The following is an 18,017-nucleotide window of genomic DNA, read 5'->3' as shown; positions in this document are numbered from 1 at the left end:
ATCTCAAGTTAACAGATGTCTAACAACAAAACAAACGGAGGATCAGATTAAGATTTTTAAAGTTGAGGGATTTAATTGGTCAAAAAATAGTCGATGACCAAATTGGTAATTTCACTATAGTTAAGGGCATTTTGGTAATTAATTCTAATAAAAATAAACTGATAGCAGTACAAGGAAGCAAACACTTCATCTCAGAAGAATGTTTATACCATCAAACATAAACACGAAAATTCTCAAGCAATTGGATTTTGTACCAATGCCTTCCCAACAGGTTCTATATATCACATTTCAGCTAAAAATAGATACAGTACAAAGGGGGGGTTGAATTGAAAAACATCAAGGAATCTATGTTGCAAAGGATTGGGCAGACCACCTAGTATTTCAATGAAGATTCTGTCTGGTGGTGCTCGAGGTTGCGCAGGACAATTCTCGCAAAGATTTTCGCTTCCAGCGGAGCACTGGCTGAAGCGGCTGCAGCGCGCAAAATGCGGGATGCACTCGGGCTCTGCAGAAGGCATACGTGATGCATCGCATGCCTCCCACTCGGGATGGTGAACTGCAATGGAAAACGTAAGGCGGTGAGTACACTCGGGAGAATAAATTAACCGTTCACTAGAAGAAACCGAAGCTAGAGGCGAGGAATCTCCCACCTGAAGAAGGGCAAATGCGGCACATGCTTTAAGAACGGACGAAGGGTTTTGTAGCATCTTAACGAATCTTCCGATCTCAGCTCCACTACAAGAAGGGAAGAAAAGAGAAAAGATGGTCTTAGGGAACTGATGGAAGAAATTGACCCGGGTATGTACGAGTCAATAAGTTCGCATGAATAATAGGGGTAAAATAGTAATTACGAAATAATTGAAATAATATTCTTTTTGGATCAATGCTAGAGCATTACAAGACTTGTAATGGAATGACCAACGGCCCGGGGCAGGCCTCTGAAGCCAGCCCCGAAGGCCCTTGCCCACTGCCCGGGTCCCCGAGTTACGGGCTCCTAGACCCCGGGCCTATATTCTTGGGTCATTTCCAATATCTCCATCAAGAACATACAAGGATAAAACGGGAGCAACATCGGAGGTTCAAACACGTACTAATAGGTTAGCAATGTAAATTAGGCAAACCTGCATCGAAGATGACCCGCTTCATGAATTCGCGCTAATTCAGTCACTTGAGTCAACGCTGCAGGGGCTGATGACATTGCAGCGGCAGAGAATGCTTGCAGATCAGAAAACGCAAGCACGAAAGCCTTGATGTGTTTCAAAGCCATTCTTCTAGCGCCACGTAAATTCACGCTCTTCAAGGCGTTCTCCGATGCACTTCCTAGAAGCGCAACTTCGTCCATTCTGTACAATAATATATAGAGATACAAATACACAATCACGTGTTTCCAATTAAACAGAAGGATTTCGGAAGTAGACGAGTGTCGCAAACTTGTATTCGCAAGCAGAACTCCACGAAAAAACACGTTGACTGAAGTGGACAGATCAGATAAGTTTACCTCCCATCGAATATATACGCCAATGCCAATGCAGCCATGAAGCGTGCCATTTTTGATACAGAAGTGGAACAAAGATGAACGAGGGCAGGAACTCCCCCTTCCTCCACTATCCGAAGAGCGTTACCGGAATTGAAGGCGAGATTCCAAAGAGCACCAGCAGCCGTCTCGTGGACATCCTGAAATGACAAAAATATCCACGGCTCATTGAAGATCCAAGAAGGCATAAAACAAAATTCCGAACGGGAAAAGCACGGGTCAGTTTCATCTCAAGTTCCAGAATAGCTTATTGTCTCGTGAAATAAAAGCATTAGTTAGCATTTATTACCGTCCCACGAAAACTTCCCGTTTTAAAAAACACATGGATTTAGGAAAACCATACTTAATGCACATGTTAACCATTTATTACACTGTAACTTCATTTTGCCCTTCATAAGCGTAAATCATTTGAATCTAACAAAAAGGGCATCATTGGAAATCAACCTATAAACCCATCGACTTCATTTAGAGAACTATTCCCCGGGTCATTGCAAAATAGAAACGAGATCATTTTTTGAAGGATCGAGGGAGTACATGGAAGTATATATTTCTTTTAGCAAATCGAAAATTACCTCAGCTTCAACTCTTGCCAGTGCTATAAGTGGTGGTATACCGCCTTCTTGTCCAATAGCAATACTATTACAAGAACAACATTGCATAAAGCGTTAATTCTGAAAGTACACAACAAAACTTTATTAGCCACTAATTTGACAAATAATATACCTATTTGTTTCCGACACAGACAAGCCCCATAGAGCACCAGCAGCCCTCTCCTGAAGGGCGGGAGAGGCATTTGAACAGGATTTTGCAAGAGCAACCTGATAACGAAAAAAGAAACCGAAAGTCTCTGTCAAACATAGGAGTTAAAGATTAAGGTATTCTTTAAGCAGACAAATTCAATGGTAATATACTACTTTTCACATTGCAGAGTCTTTACATAGAAATCTTGATCTTTCCTTTCAATAGAGAGCATTATACCGATATGAAGTAAATACCCAAAATAGCGTTATTTAGGAAATTATAAAAGAAACATAAGAGATTCAAGATTAAATTGCTCATACCAAAGCTTCAACACCACCCGTTGCTGCAATTGCTTCTCGGTTCCTATCATCAAATGACAAGTTCCACAATGCTCCCGCAGCTTCTTGCCTATTTCAGAGCAGATAAAAACGCTCAAAGTGAGATACTGGATAAGCTTTTATCATGAAATTGGAACTAGAGGCCTGAAATTTCTTTAACTTGCTTATGTTTATGCAGCGCAATCAATGCATTTAGGTGTTGCGGCTTTAAATATAACTGTTAATAGCAGCATTTGCTAGAACTTAAAAGGATTGGACGCTAAAAATGGTGCAATGGAAGCTAACATAGCATGAGTTCAAATCACATGTTTTAATGTCATTACTCAAGAAGTATATATATGTATACCTAACACCGTCATGGAGAGAGCGCGTAAGAATAACAAGTGCTTCGAGAGCTCCCGCTTCTTGTCCAACAGAAGCATTGTTGTTGTTGCTATCTCCATGAGCGGCCAGATTTGCCAAGGCACGAGCTGCCTGTACAGTAACAGAAACCAAGTTGCCATGATATTAATTTGCGACTTCTTCCTTTAGGCATACAATTAGGAAATGAATGCCAATGAAGCAACAGATCATATATTTAATTTCACGCTATCCTTTATAAGTTGGAATCAGATGAATAAATACTTGAAAAGGAGAGAGCATGTAATTGCCACCATTTTAGTAACAGCTCTTGCACAAGGAAAATTTAGCAGCATTGCAAAAAGAATAAAGAAAAAGTTCCAAAGAAGAATCAGTTTTAGTCAAAGCTTGTCCATAAAAGATCATGAATTAGATGAACTCCATCTTCAACAGAGTAAATTAACTAGCCACACTAAAAGCAAAAGATCTAGGTGTTTGAAACAATACAAATTTGTTGTACATGAAAAGATAATGAATTAGATCACAATGACTTTCCAATTAACTTTTTTTTTTTGGGGTGTAGCCCAGGGTTTCCACAGTCGGACACAGTGACTAATCCCCTCACTGGATTGTAGGCACCTCTATTGGGTGGGGCAGCTGGGCTGGAGATTTAAGACTTTCCAATTAACTTGATACAAGAATAACTAGCCAAACTTGCATTGAATTTTGTATACGCAATTCTAATGCTCAAGAGGGATAAAGTAAAGATTAAGTGCAGATTCAATCCACTATGTGCACCAAAATAAGCTCCTAAAGTCATCGAAAATCTTGATACCTGTTCTTGTACTCCTTCAGCCTTGCACTTTTGCGCAAGCGTTACGAGCGCATGCACACCACCCACTGAAGCAATTTCCATGCTACAGCTGTCATCAGCTGCAAGGTTTGCCAATGCACCAGCAGCACGTTCCTGTCATCAAGAAACAATAAATATTTTTTTTTTGTGGTTTGTCTTAACAACATGAATGGCATGGAGAAATGTTTATGGCTTTATGCACATACATATGCAGGAAGATACTGTAATCACATACCAGAACCCCCTCACCACCATTCACAGACCATTTGAAGATAAGATTGACTAAAGCTTTTAAGCCACCTGTTTCAGCAATGGAAGCCTGGAAAGACAACTTTTTTTTTCAGATGAGTGAAATTAAAGGAATGCACTTTGGTTTGAAAGTTACAAAGATGACCACCTTATGCTCTTCCCCAACTGAGAGGTTCCACAGTCCTCCAGCAGCCTCTTCAGCAACCAACCTATTCACAGACCTAGCCAGATCTGTTAGGATACTTATACCTCCTTCCTCTGCAACAGTTTTCGCAACATTGGTATTCATAGATAAGTTTGCTATAGCCTGCACGAGTTGAATAAATTTGTATAAGAATCGATAGTGAATACATAAGCACTCATTGACTAGACATTTGAGTCACGTGTTAGCCATCTCTCTAGGAAGAAATGGTTAGACTAGTCTCTAAAATTTGGAGCAAAGACAAGACTTGAACTTTGAAGTGAATGCAATCTCAAGAAATAAGGCAAATGCTGTTCCTTTGAAGTTGCATCACAAGCCAGACTAATCTTTAAAAGTCTTACCTTTGCAGCTTCTGACTGGATCCCCTCCTGCCAACATTTTGCAAGGCTCAACAGAAGGCGTATCCCACCATCTTGCATAACTGCTTCAGCCCTTCCACTGTCAACATTAGCGTTTTCATCATCAATGACTACAAATGTTGCTAGGCCAGTTGCAGCCCGTTCCTGCACTTCTTCTTGTGCGCTTTGCGTCAAACTGAGAAACAGATATGCACCTTGGTTGAGCCAGAAAGTATCCAAACCTTGAGGATTGACCTCAGCAATACGCAAAAGAGAATGGGAGATGATCCATTCAACCCAATTCATAATGTCCTCTGGCTTTCTTACCTTGGAGCTTAATTGTCTCCATTCCAAAAAAATATTCCTCTCTTTATTTATAGTACCGATAAATAAGGAAGCTACCTCTTTAAAAATGTCTGTGACAAGAGTGAGTAGCAGTTTACCTTTGTTATTGCTATGGGAAACAAAGGTGGGACTTTTCTCAAGTGCTGGGCAATATAAAGCACACAAAACCTTTAAGCTTTTTGAGGACGAAAACATTCTTTCAATAGCACTACAGGAGATATCTGTTCGAGAAACATCCAAACCAATCAAGTTAGGCAGCTCGCTCCAATGTTGCGAAGCCAAATTCCACTTCATATTGGTTGTTCCTGCAACTGAAAGAAATTTAAGGGATAGAACCTGCCCTATCCCTATCTCATCTACATTTAGACAGTCTATAAATCCAATGTCCATCAAGTTTTTGCAATGCTTAGCTAAAGCAATGATGGCTTCTCCATCTACACCACGAATACCACAAAGCCTAAGTTTACACAGACGAGAACAACATATAGCAATTGCTTTTATTGCACTACTGCTAATCCTTTCACAAAAATCCGGCCCAAGCTGCAAACTTTCCAGTGCCTCGTGTCTAGCCACAATCATAGCAAGTGAAGCATCTGTAATCTTTCGGCAATATTCACCGCTAATCTCACTCAAATCCCTAGCTTTAAGGTGTATAATTGCATCTGCAGATTCAGCACTGCGAAAACGAAGCTTTTTAAGGCTCCCACACCTAGAAGCAAGAGAAGCTGCAGTAGCAGCATCAAACTTGTACGATCGAAGATCTATCTGCTGCCATAAACATCGGGACATACCCAAAGCTCTCCAAGCCCGGCAGGTTGATGCCAAGCTCGCCCGATCACGAATGTTCAGAGAGGAAAATAGCTGAATCACAGTATCATCAGCCAACCTAGTCCAATCAACCTCCCCATTCCCATTCCCTACACTACCCGACTCCTCGAACCCCTCGTTTTCCAATTTCCTCCGAACCCTTCTACTCATACCTAATCAATTCTACCCACACAACTTCAAGCTACAAAGGAATTGAAAGATTATCAACAAAACCCAGAAACTTCCTACCAGTTTAGCAACTTAAAGCATACAATACTCAAAATCAAAACCTACCGCACGGACGCCGCACGGAGAATCCCAGAAAGTTCCGGCAACCGGAGTCGGCGGCGGCCATCCTCACTATGAAGGAAGAAGTGAAGAACACGATATATATATATATATATCAAATAAGGGAAAAAAATATTATTAATGGATAAGCAATGAAATGAATCAAGCAACAACACTAAGCAACCAAAACCGACACCCCAATTCCAAAACTAGCAAATTTCCCAAATAAAAACCTCACCTTTAACCTCAATAAACCCTAGCCCACCCCCAAATTTTCTCAGCTAATTCCAATCACTACTAAAACCCATACATTTATACTACTTCACCATTCCAGATTCGTACTAATAAACATACCATTCATGATAAATAAGCGAAATCTCCAGCTCTAAATGCATATAATCAGCAAAAAGTCGACAAATTTTCCAGAACCCAGTACTTATTCCCTCTCAACTCCACACTTGGCAAGTACTCCTCCTTCACTCTCCACTTGGCAGCAAATCTTATATCTGCAAACCCACGCAATCACACAAAAAAAAGCTCGAAAATTTCTATACGCCTCTCCAAAGTCTTGTATCTATATACGCGGAGGGAAAGCGCTTGAGCTGACGGAAATTGAGGAAAGGGTAGGGGCAATTCAAGCACAGAAGCTAAGGTTGTCACGCACGTTAAAAGTAGCAAATGACATAAGACGCAGCAGGGGAGATGAGCAACAGCGATGATGAATTGATGATTAAAGTTTAAAACATTAGTTTTAACGTTATTGCAGAACTTATCCGTATTTACACTTCATGCTTTCCATAATCTTCCATTGCAGTTTATACATTTATCACCATTATAAATCATAAAGTAACAATGGCTGTGTTTTTCATTCCAAGGAACCTAAAAATTACATCTTTAGTCTACAAAAACATCAAAAAATGGTTTTTTGTTGATCTCCAAAAGTAACACATTTATTCTACTTCTACTATAAATGTGAAATCTAAATTAATAAATTTTTGAAATGACCCATTTGTTAATATTCAAGAATTTCCAAAAACACATTATAATATCGAGAAATTTTCAAAAGTAGCGAATTTATTAGGTTAGACTATAAATGTAAAATCTAATACGGAGTATTAATTATTAGTCTAACAAAATCAAAAAAAAAAAAGTTTTTTACTAGATGTGATTTCTAATATCGAAGAATTCCCAAATGTAGCACATTTATTGCACTGTAAGCGCGAAATCTAATATTATTGAATTCCCAATAATGACACATTTGCTACACTAGAAACGTGAAATCTAATATTAAAGAATTCTCATAAACGCAAGTTCTAATACCGGAGAATTTCCAAAAGTAGCACATTTGTTGCACTATAACCATAAAAGCTAATATTAATAAATTCCCCTCTAGCGCTCCCAGTAAGTATTTGCAACGACATAGACAGAGTTTGCAGAAACTTCTTGTGGGGACACACTGAAGATACAAGAAAGATCCATACGGTCAACTGGAATGTCATATGCAAACCCCGAACAGCGGGAGGTCTAGGCCTCAGAAAAGCTCGTGACTTTAATCTGGCGTTCCTCACCAAATTGGCTTGGCAAGTTTACTCCAACCAGAACAAGCTCTGGGTGAAAGCCCTAAGAGAAAAATATGTCAAACAGTCCGACTTTCTGAGGTTGCCTCCAAGTAGTAACGGGTCTTGGGGATGGAGAAGCATCTTGAAAGGCCGTAACATTCTTACTCAAGGAGTTAGATGGAAGATTGGCAACGGCCACTCGGTTAATGTATGGCACGACCAGTGGATTGGCAACATCACACTCAACTCCAGCCCGGAATGTACTATTCCATCCAACTGCGAGGGGATCAAAGTAAAAGATCTGATCAATGAACAAAAGACTTGGGATGCCACGGCGCTGGACTTGTTCATTCCACAAAGTCTGGTCGATGTAGTCCGTGCGATCCCTATCCCCGACGAGGACTTGCAGGAAGATACGATCACATGGTCGCACACAAACTCAGGTAATGTCTCTGTCTCTTCAGCTTTTTCCTTTCTAATTGAATCTGGTGATGCAGATGCTTCTCAAGAATGGATTTGGCGAGTTACATGCGTGGAGAAAGTGAAGATCTTCATCTGGAAAATCCTAAACAATGGATTGCTCACCAACGAAGAACGCAAGCGGAGGGGTTTGGTAGAGTCCGCCAATTGTCCGCTCTGCAACTCAGGCGATGAAACCGTAGATCATCTCTTCAGACAATGCGATCGGGTGAAAGATATTTGGGAGCTGGCCGAACCTCCGGCTGATTTCAATTCGAGCAGTCACTTACCGATAAGTTCCTGGTTAAAGAAGGCATGTTCGAATGCAAAAACGACGGGAAAAGGCATCATCTGGTCGACAATGTTCCCTTATATGCTATGGCATATCTGGTTAGCAAGGAACAACGTCATCTTCAACAATGTTCACACTACAGCGGGAGAGGTGATCAGACGTGCTACAGATGATACTAAGGAGGCACAACACCTCTTTCTCAGACATAATGGTCCGGTGACAGCCAAACAACAGTGGGTCGCATGGGTTCCTCCTCCTCACGGCATGGTGAAACTCAACACGGATGGAGCGATGAAGTCGAGCTCGAGACTGGCAAGTGCAGGAGGTCTCTTCAGGGACTATCACGGCGATTGGATGTTGGGTTTTACCTCCAATATTGGGTGTACCAACAGCTTCATGGCATAACTATGGGGTGTTAGAGAGGGGCTCCGAATTGCAAAAAACCAAGGCTTTGAAAGGATCATGATAGAAGCTGACTCAGAGGCGATGATCCAAGCTCTGGAAAGCGATTCGGCACCAACTACTCATGAGAACACCTTAATCAAGGAGTGCAAGCATGTAATGAAGCAGTTCCACACAATCAAGCTAAGTCATGTGTACCGGGAGGGAAACCAGTGTGCAGACTTTCTTGCGAATCGAGGGCAACATGCGGTGTGGGGAACGAACTTTCTTGCGAATCGAGGGCAACATGCGGTGTGGGGAACGACTATTCTGGATCATCGAGGGCAACATGCGGTGTGGGGAACGACTATTCTGGATCAACCGCCCAACGATATGAGAGATCTTCTTCTTCGCGACTCGCAGAGCATTGCAACTTGTAGAAGACGTTAGCCCAAGGGCCTTCCGGCCCTTCCATCCACCAAAAAAAAAAAAAAATATTAATAAATTCCCAAAAATGACACATTTGCTACACTAGAAACGTGAAATCTAATATTAAAAAATTCTCATAAACGCAAATTCTAATACTGGAGAACTTTCAAAAGTAGCATATTTATTGCACTATATAACTGTAAAATCTAACATTAATGAATTCCCAAAAATAACACATTTGCTACATTATAAACATGAAATATAATATTCATGAATTTCTAAAAATGGCACACTTGCTCACGGGAAACGTGAAATCTAATACTAAAGATTTCTCAAAAATATTCCCAAACATAGTAATTTACTACACTAGACTAAAAACGCAAAATCTAATATATCAAAGACTTTTCATAAATAGCGAACGCGCTAAGCTAGAAACGTGAAACTCTAATATTAAACAATTCCAAAAATAGCACCTTTCATTGTAGTGATGTTATTGCATTGTTCAGCATTATAGTTTTGGCATAGTATTGTACTTCTTGTGTTCTTAAAGCTTCCACAATACAACTCCTTTAACTCATGGTTTTCATTGTACTTCTAGGAACTTTTTTTGCTTTAACATCCATGAATTCTGAGGTCTCTGCTGATCAAAGTCCTAATCTGCAAAATTTTCCATCTATTTTCTCCTTGAAAGGATTCTGGGAACTCAGTTAGATTCAGAATTGACAAAACAAGTGAATAAATAAGCTGCATTGCATTTCACGACGGTCTGAAAATTCAGAGTTCTACGAAATGGCATGAATCAGGACATTAAAAATGTAAATATATCTCGCTAAATCAATTGCAGACAACATCGGAGTAGAATCCTATGGTCCTCCGGGTACAATCTTGAATGCTTAGCAGTTCCACATCAAAAACTTCGAACTGTTTTGAACTGAAGAATGTTGAAGGTCCTACCTGCAATGCATCATCGTCCCTTAGCAACCTCATATAGCTAGTAAACGTAAATTAGAAGTGAATATGAACAGAATTGTGTCAACGTATATGCAAATGTATGAAGTCGATCTAAGTCTAATTATTCTGAACATTGGTTTCATTTTGATCAAGATACCTCATGCCCGGATTTTTTTTTCCCAAACATATCGAGAGAGATTTAGAAGACTCACCGGTGGCCCTAGCTCAGGAGGTACGATTATTCTCCTTCTTCCTCCAGGCTTCATGTCTTTAAGTCCCTCTTCGAAACCTGTGCAGAAAGCTCGCAGTTTTTAGAGAGATTTCTTTGTATCTATAAGGGCAACGAGGAAAGCAAAACCACGTCTATATCTCTGCATCACCTGGGATCAAGGCATTAGTGCCCATTCGAACTTTTGCGGGAGAACCTTGTAAGTATGTACTGTCAATGCGGCGGCCAGACTCATTATAACCAATATAATGGAAAGTCACCTGTCCACAAGGAGAAACCTCGTTCAGGGGAACATTATGCTACTGATGTTAATTCGTTTCATGTTTTTGTCTGTCACATACTGTTTCAATAAAAAAAAATGCCATCTTTTAAAACTGCACTTTCAAGTTTCAGTGTTTCGACAAAATCAAACTGCACTTTCAGGTAAAATATAAAACGAAAGAAAAACCTGTTGACCAGCCTTTGGACAATCACCTTTACCAACAGCAATATCCCACAATATCAAACCTGAGTCACGTGTTACGTAGTTTTCTGATGCCACTACTTTCACTGAGAAACCTGGACGGATTCACAAATAGCTTTCTTAAATTTTTGGTACAGTTGAAAAAAAGAAACTTGACGAGAGAGGGGAGGGGAGCTTCTGATATCTCGAGGACTCTATAAAATCAATTAAGTTGTAAGAACAGATAAACGGACCTTCTCGGATAAAATTAGGGAAGTCGTCAGGTGCATTATTTTCTTTCTGTATCCGTTTGTTCTGTTGCAGTAAACGTCTTTCATCATACGGGTTTTTGCTCTTTGTCTTCCCAAAACAAGGGAACGCTGGGGATATGCCCGATGTAAGTAGGAAAAATAGAAGAAATCTCCGCCTCAAGTTCTCCTCAGAATGCAATACCGTCTTATTTTGTTCTCTAACCACGAAAAAAGGTATTTTATAAACTACTAAACAATGAATTGATGGCAATCCAAACAAAGAAAAGGGCAAAAGTGCAAAACTGCAAAAGCCATTGTTCACAAACTAATCAAAGCTACCTGTTAACTCGTAATGCGTCATTAATATAGCAACCACAGCGTAATCTCCTCCTGTGAGGTTGGGGTGTCTGACAAACCGAAAGAGTTCTATCTGCACAAAACGCAACATTATCAGCACAACCACACCACTGAAATATTACTCCCTACTATATGCTCTATCAGCATTTGTTAGCACTTAGCAGATATCATTATGAAATGCCGTATGCCACTACGAATGCATTCCTATTAAGAGCACCACCCAGAAGGTTCTAAATAGTAAGGAAGTTGTAAAAGGTCCATAAAACCTCACTTCCTTTTGCAGTGAGCTAAACCTATCATCTTCAGCCATGAAATCCCTGCTTGTTAAGGTAGGAGGTGTGGTTTTTTTTTTTTTATTAACATTTAATTGTTCCTTCCTTCTCCAATCTCATACCTCAGTGGCCTAAAAGAAAGTTGAATAATTTACATGGGTTCAGGCAAATGAAGTTTCCCAAAACCTTAGGGTCACAAGACGGGATTTACTCAGTGCAGATACTCAGGTAGTGGCTGCGGTTTCCCTCATCCAAAATTTTCCAAAACCTTGTGCAATTAGGAAGTTACAGACAGCACTTTAGGCAAACTGCATCTGCTGGATCCCATGATTCCCATCTAGTTTTCCTTAAATTTCTCAAAAATTAACATTCTAAAAATTACTACATTAACTATCAAACTCTTATCAGTCAGCTTGGGTTGAAATTTCTAACATCATCCAGAAAATAAGAACATGGCAACCCAATGTCTAGACAGGACTCTTAGAAAACCAAATACTGAGAGGAATTACACTTTTCCACGAAACAATGATACCAAGAATTACAATCAAGAGAAAAAATAAACGATTTTCATTCCAGAAAGTGGATAACAGAGAGATAGATAAAGATAAAACTCACAAGAAAGAGGAGGCTTGGGAACAAGTGTAGAAGAGAGATAAAGCATAATTATTCTCCTTTTTTTTTTCTTGTTTAGCCCCCAAAGATTCAATCTTTCGGTGTCGGAGAACTTCAAGCAGCTTAGCAATGGCTACTTTGGTCTTTGGGTGCAAAGGTGCAATCTTTATCTTCTATATAGCTGCTGCCAGTGTGCGCTGTGCTTATTAGTCGAAATAGCATTTTCACCCCTCTTCGTTATTGATATTGTTGTCAAAGTCCCCAACACTCCAATAGGCAACATATTGTTTTATCGTTTTTATTTTTACTTGAAAAAAGGTTCAAATTTGACATCGAGCTATACAGAAATGTGCAATCAGGTCATTTAATTTAAATAAATTTGTAATTAACATTTTAAATTGTTCAAAATTATATAATTTTATCAAATTTAACATGTTCATCATGTCACCGCTGATGTGGCAGTCATCATATTAAAAAAAATTATTTTAAACTTTTTAAATTATATCTACTATACTAATAAGAGCCCAAGAGAGTTAGACCTAAAATGGGTAGAAAAAATGGCGATCAAATTATTTAATCAAATGGATGGTTCAGATGAATTATTTAATCAAATAGATGGTTAAGATAATTCAGATTAATATTATTAATAGAGATTACCTAATTTAACCTTACTTTTATGATTATCCGTTAACTTTTTCGTTAAATATTATCTTCTCCGTTAATATTCCGTTAACTTTTAACTTACTCATTAATTTCTATAAGAAAGGTCTTAGGTTCGAACCTCATCTCAATCAAATTTAGTATAATTAAGTTTCTCACTCTATTTTACTCTTATTAAATTAAATAAATTAGTAGCTACAACAAAAAATGATACATATGTATTTCTTTAATTTAGAATTATGTGTCTACAATACCTTTATTTGTAAAAATTATTCATTATCAAAAAATTAAATTAAATATGAGAAATAATTTCATTAGTTATATTGTCTTTATTTTCTCTCATGCAAAGATTATTTACATTCAAATTTATCAATTGATATTCATTACATTGTCCATTATCTTATTTTTACAATATCTTGTAATTAAATATCAAAGTTATAGTACAAAATAATGTTATATATTTATTTACCAAGTATTTTATTAATACTATGAAAAAAAATTTAAAATAATTTGAAGCTAATTATATTAACTACTTGAGGATTGGTTGACAAAGAGAGTACTCAAATAATAACCCAACAAATTGAAGCGGAATCACTTATACTCTTATTAATTAAATAAATTAGTAGTTAACCAAAAAATGATACATATGTATTTCTTTAATACCATGAAAAAAATAAAAAAGAATAGTTTGAAACCAATCATATTAACTACTTGGGGGATTTGTTGACAATGAAAGTACTTAAATAACCCATTACCCAGCAAATTGAAACGAGAAACTACCTTTTAATATCTTTGGAATACATAATATTTTAAAATTTCAAATTTTTATTAATTTATTTAATCTTTTTTCTTAAACTATGGATTTCTTTATTGACAATAACTCATTCAACAATAATGGTTGAACCAAATGAACCCCAAGCAGAACACCTAAAGGAAAGTCCATAGCTCCTATATCATAATATTATTGCATGACGTACGTTATCATCTATGCTACCAACAATAACCGAATTGCAAATAACACACTACCAATAAAAAGGAAGAGAACAAATAGTAAAGATGAAGACAATAACAATGTTACTCAAAAGAGAACTAATAACACTTAGAGTAATATTTATTTAGACTATCATTTTTAGACCAAATATTTAGACTATCGATTTTACAAGGTTGCAAACATTTATTTTAGTAATAATTATAATGAATTTTCTATATTATCTTGGATTCATATACTTTTAGTTAGATATTTAAATAAAAAAATTCAATATTCAATTACCCATGTATAAACTTCTCCTATATAATCTTGCATTGATATACTTTCAAATATTTATTTAAATATAAACATTGGGCATTAATCCATTCGCGCAATGCGTGTATAAAACTAGTATACATATAAACACCGCCTCTCTAGTCTTCGTCTCCGGCCCAAAGACAAAGAAACCGTTTCTTCTCCGGTCCATAGATGAAGAAATTTCTTCTTCTCCAAGCCGGAGACGAAGACGATGAAACGAGTTTCTTTTCTTTTTCTTTTTCTTTTTAATTAAAAATTATTAAAACAAATTTACAATTTTATTTTTAATATAATAACTGCCTCATTAGTCATTAATAACCTGATGAACATGTCAAGTTGCATTATTTTTCACATTTTAAAACTTAATTTTACTTCTTTTTTTTTTTTTAAAGTTTTATGACCTAATTACATTCTTTGTGTGTAATTCGGTGACTAATTTGAATTTTGTTTTCTTTCTACAATTTTTCACACACACTTACTTCAAAAAAATATTAATAATTAGATAAATCGTGATACAAATACAATCAACGGTCAGTAATTGATGTAAATCTCGATAATGATGTTCTAGAACGTTCAAGTCTAAACAATAATGATTTAACTTGCAAAATAAATATATCTATAAATAGTAATTTGTATTCATTACGTGCTTACCTACTTACATTCATTCCGTATGAATTAGTTAGGACGTAACAAAATGAATGAGAGCATTTGACTAAATTTTAGCATCTCTATAAATAGTAAATTGTATTCATTACGTAGTTATGCATTTACATTCATTTCGTATGAATTAGTTAGGACGTAAACAAATTAATAAGAGTGATGGACTAAATTCGAGTTTTGAAATTATACTTGCCATCTCTCTTGACTCAACTTATAATATATTTTTAATATATTAATAGTACTTCCACTCATACATTGCACGGAATGATTTTTTAACTGAAATAATTGTTTAACCGAATTTATATAGGAAAGTGATATTGTTCCATGCACTAAGTTTAAGCTATATTGTTCCATGTACTAAAATTCAGTTTATCGTTGGTTTCTGAGCCACAAAATGGGTTTCATAAAAACCGTAACCTTGACAAGATTAAGTATCTTGTACACAATTTATACAAGGAAGTATCTGCAACAATGTGACATTCTAGTCATTAGGTATATGATTTGAATTTAATTCCGTCGAAGAATTACTTGCATTCAAATGAGGATCTTACCCATAACATATAATTACATACTAATTCAAAGCGTTATTGTCAACACTCTATGGATTGAAATTGTTGCACAAAATATTCATACCATAATTTAGTTTTTATGCATGTTTGTTAACTATTACATATAAATAAGATTTATCAATTAACAAATTTTTTTGCCAATATTGATTACCATCACCTTCCTCATGATAAACTAATTCTCAATTCCCAATCTCTTAGCCCTAATCTGTTAGATTTCACTGTTGTTTTGAAGGTCAGAACTTGCAGGTTGCTCCGGCTGTGGAGAATGCAGCTGCCACCGCACTACCGGCGGTGCTCCACCGTGTCTGCCTGGCGGCGGAGAGGTCAGGCCGCCGTGCCGATGGCGTGAGAGTGGTGGCGGTAGGCAAGACGAGCCTGTCTCTCTCATCCGCCAGGTATACGATGCTGGACACAACTGTTTCTGCGAAAAATATGTTCAAGAGATTATCCAAAAGAGTCCTGAGGTGCTTGCTCCCTTTTCCCTTCGTAATACTTTACATTTTGGAAGAAATTTACAATAAAAACTAAAAAGCTAAGAATGCTTGGCTTCCAGGGTTAAATGTTTAATTTTGGTGTTTATTTTTGGATTTACAGCTCCATGAGGACGTTGAGTGGCATTTTGCTGGGCATTTGCAGAGCAATAAAGTAAAATCACTGCTGAGTATGATGCTATGATCTACTTCAGATAACCCGAGAATTAGCACTTAGTAGTGCTTCTATTTTAATCCTTTAAAAATTATCTTCCATGATAAGTGAAGCCGCCCTAGCAAGAATCGTGTAATCCACCCTGGAAATTGTGGTGATTGTTCCATTATGTATTCTGTGGATAATTTGGCATGAGAGAAATGTACAGTGTTTTAAGGGATCTCGACCTGTGTATATTGAGAGTCCTTTTGTTCTGGTGTAAAGAGGAGAGTAGCTTTGCTATTGAAGAACGTATATTCCCTAACTTCTATGCTAACTGGTCTTTTGTAAAGGTTTTGTAAGCACCTACTTGGTGTTTTTGTTTGTTTGTTTGTTTGTTTGTTTGTTTTTGGGTGCAAATAATATTATTTACTTATTTAAAAAATCAGTCTTCAAGATTGCATTTATATACCATTAGGGGATGAAATTTCTTAATTGGGATGATGTTCCAAAGAAGATGCTAACTATAAATGATTTGACTTGGTTGCACGACTCTGTTGCAGTGTTAGGGGAGTGATATGGACGAAAGCATTGCACACTGAAAATTTATGCTGTAATGCTTAATAGTTTTATGTTTAGAGTTCTAAGCTAAAAGCAGGGATGATTTTCCAAGTTGGACAAACCATTATAATTGGAAATGAGGATTAAGAAAAAGGTAACTTGCAATTAGAAAATTTTATATAATTCAGATTTCCCTTCCTTGGATACTGTGCAAGTACTTTGTTAGCTGAGCTGAGTAGCTATCTGAGTGTTAATAAGGATTTGCCTAAGGAGAATGCTAAAACGGAGTGTAAAATTTTCCCTTTTTTGTTAGGGGATTCTCATTTTGAGTCAGCTAAAAGGAGTAAGTGGATTATTCAAGTGGGGTGGAGGGGACAGTGGAGCATTTATTAGCTTAGTCTTATCTTTTCTATTGAGGTTTGTTATTTGTATTTGACAAGGGATTAAAACTAATGAGTCTTTTGAAGATTTCTTGCTTGGTTTGAATTGTTACATGGGAATCTATCTTAATCAAAGACAGTCTTAAGTGTTGGAAAACTAGTGCTTTATGAATGGAAAGGAAGGGCTTGCTGATCATCTCCTGTGACTTTGATATAGTGCATTTGCCAAATGCTCCACTTTCTTGGTATGGCTTGTATATGCTGTAAACAACCAAAGGAATACTCCTAACAATGAATGGTTGCTCACTGAGAATCTGAAATAACTATTATTGCCTAGTGCAAGTGCTCTGGAAATGAATTGTGTAACCTGTGTTGCAAAAGGGCTCTCCACCCCTTTGCACAAGTTGAACTAATTCATATATTTCTTTTTGGTTTTAGTATGAAGAAGAGCCCGAGAAGACCCTGCAATGAAATTAAATGGTGTTTATTACTATTATTTTTCATTAAGTAAAAATGATATGTTTTTAAAAATATCTCTTATGTTTGTCATTAGAGCTTATATATTCATGAATATAAGCTACAGTTTGTAGTTGTGACATTGCAGGTGTGGGTTCTTATGGACTCACTGGATAATGAAGGCCTATATATCTTGTTGGTGCTGACTGCCAAACTATAATCAATCTCTTGTTTTGACTTTCAGGTCTAGATGATTTTACTGCATGGATGCCCCGTAAGCCTTCCCTTCAATTGGGGGGGTGGGAATAAGGATAAAGGAATATATGAAGTGTTCGTGCTGGGCAGATATGGAATGGAACAATGCATGAGGATGGGAATTACAAAATAACTTTTGAAGGGGGTAATGAGAACTTGCTGCAATCTAACTGAGGTTCCTAATTTCTGCATTGCTGCATTGCATTGTTTCCGTTCCACAGCTCACTGCAAGTAAATGTATTTTGCAATAGATTGACATTATATATTTACATGCTTGCAACTTATGCTGAGTTTAATAT

The 18,017-nt window shown here is 37.2% G+C and overlaps 2 protein-coding genes and 1 long non-coding RNA gene across 4 annotated transcripts; 1 reads left to right on the top strand and 2 right to left on the bottom strand.

Annotated features, from left to right (window-relative positions):
- Positions 1–162: 162 nt before the first annotated feature.
- On the bottom strand, positions 163–6,818 carry LOC115996260 (protein ARABIDILLO 1-like). Of its 2 annotated transcripts, XM_031235429.1 has the most exons (13): positions 6,389–6,818; positions 4,598–6,106; positions 4,203–4,361; positions 4,041–4,124; positions 3,788–3,919; positions 2,960–3,087; positions 2,596–2,683; positions 2,258–2,352; positions 2,107–2,170; positions 1,499–1,674; positions 1,122–1,343; positions 651–735; positions 163–556 (listed from the first exon to the last, which is right to left on the bottom strand). In XM_031235429.1, exons 2-13 carry the CDS (start codon positions 5,915–5,917, stop codon positions 374–376), a joined length of 2,736 nt encoding a protein of 911 aa, XP_031091289.1. In that variant the 5' UTR covers positions 5,918–6,106; positions 6,389–6,818; the 3' UTR covers positions 163–373. The 2 variants fall into 2 exon arrangements, with proteins under 2 accessions (XP_031091289.1, XP_031091288.1); XM_031235428.1 differs by having other exon boundaries at positions 4,598–6,818.
- A 3,055-nt stretch (positions 6,819–9,873) lies between these two features.
- On the bottom strand, positions 9,874–12,428 carry LOC115996190 (peptidyl-prolyl cis-trans isomerase FKBP20-2, chloroplastic). The gene is made up of 7 exons (XM_031235335.1): positions 12,272–12,428; positions 11,367–11,457; positions 11,031–11,245; positions 10,783–10,892; positions 10,486–10,594; positions 10,318–10,394; positions 9,874–10,108 (listed from the first exon to the last, which is right to left on the bottom strand). Exons 1-7 carry the CDS (start codon positions 12,315–12,317, stop codon positions 9,989–9,991), a joined length of 768 nt encoding a protein of 255 aa, XP_031091195.1. The 5' UTR covers positions 12,318–12,428; the 3' UTR covers positions 9,874–9,988.
- A 3,212-nt stretch (positions 12,429–15,640) lies between these two features.
- LOC115997547 lies at positions 15,641–16,511 on the top strand. The gene is made up of 2 exons (XR_004093751.1): positions 15,641–15,906; positions 16,037–16,511. It is a non-coding gene; the product is annotated as an uncharacterized LOC115997547 (long non-coding RNA).
- The last annotated feature ends 1,506 nt before the right edge of the window (positions 16,512–18,017 follow it).

The sequence above is a fragment of the Ipomoea triloba genome, chromosome 11, assembly GCF_003576645.1.
Source record: "Ipomoea triloba cultivar NCNSP0323 chromosome 11, ASM357664v1".
In the NCBI taxonomy this organism is placed as follows: Eukaryota; Viridiplantae; Streptophyta; class Magnoliopsida; order Solanales; family Convolvulaceae; genus Ipomoea; species Ipomoea triloba.
The sequence above is the reverse complement of the archived record's forward strand: the minus strand, read 5'-3'. Positions and strand labels throughout refer to the sequence as shown.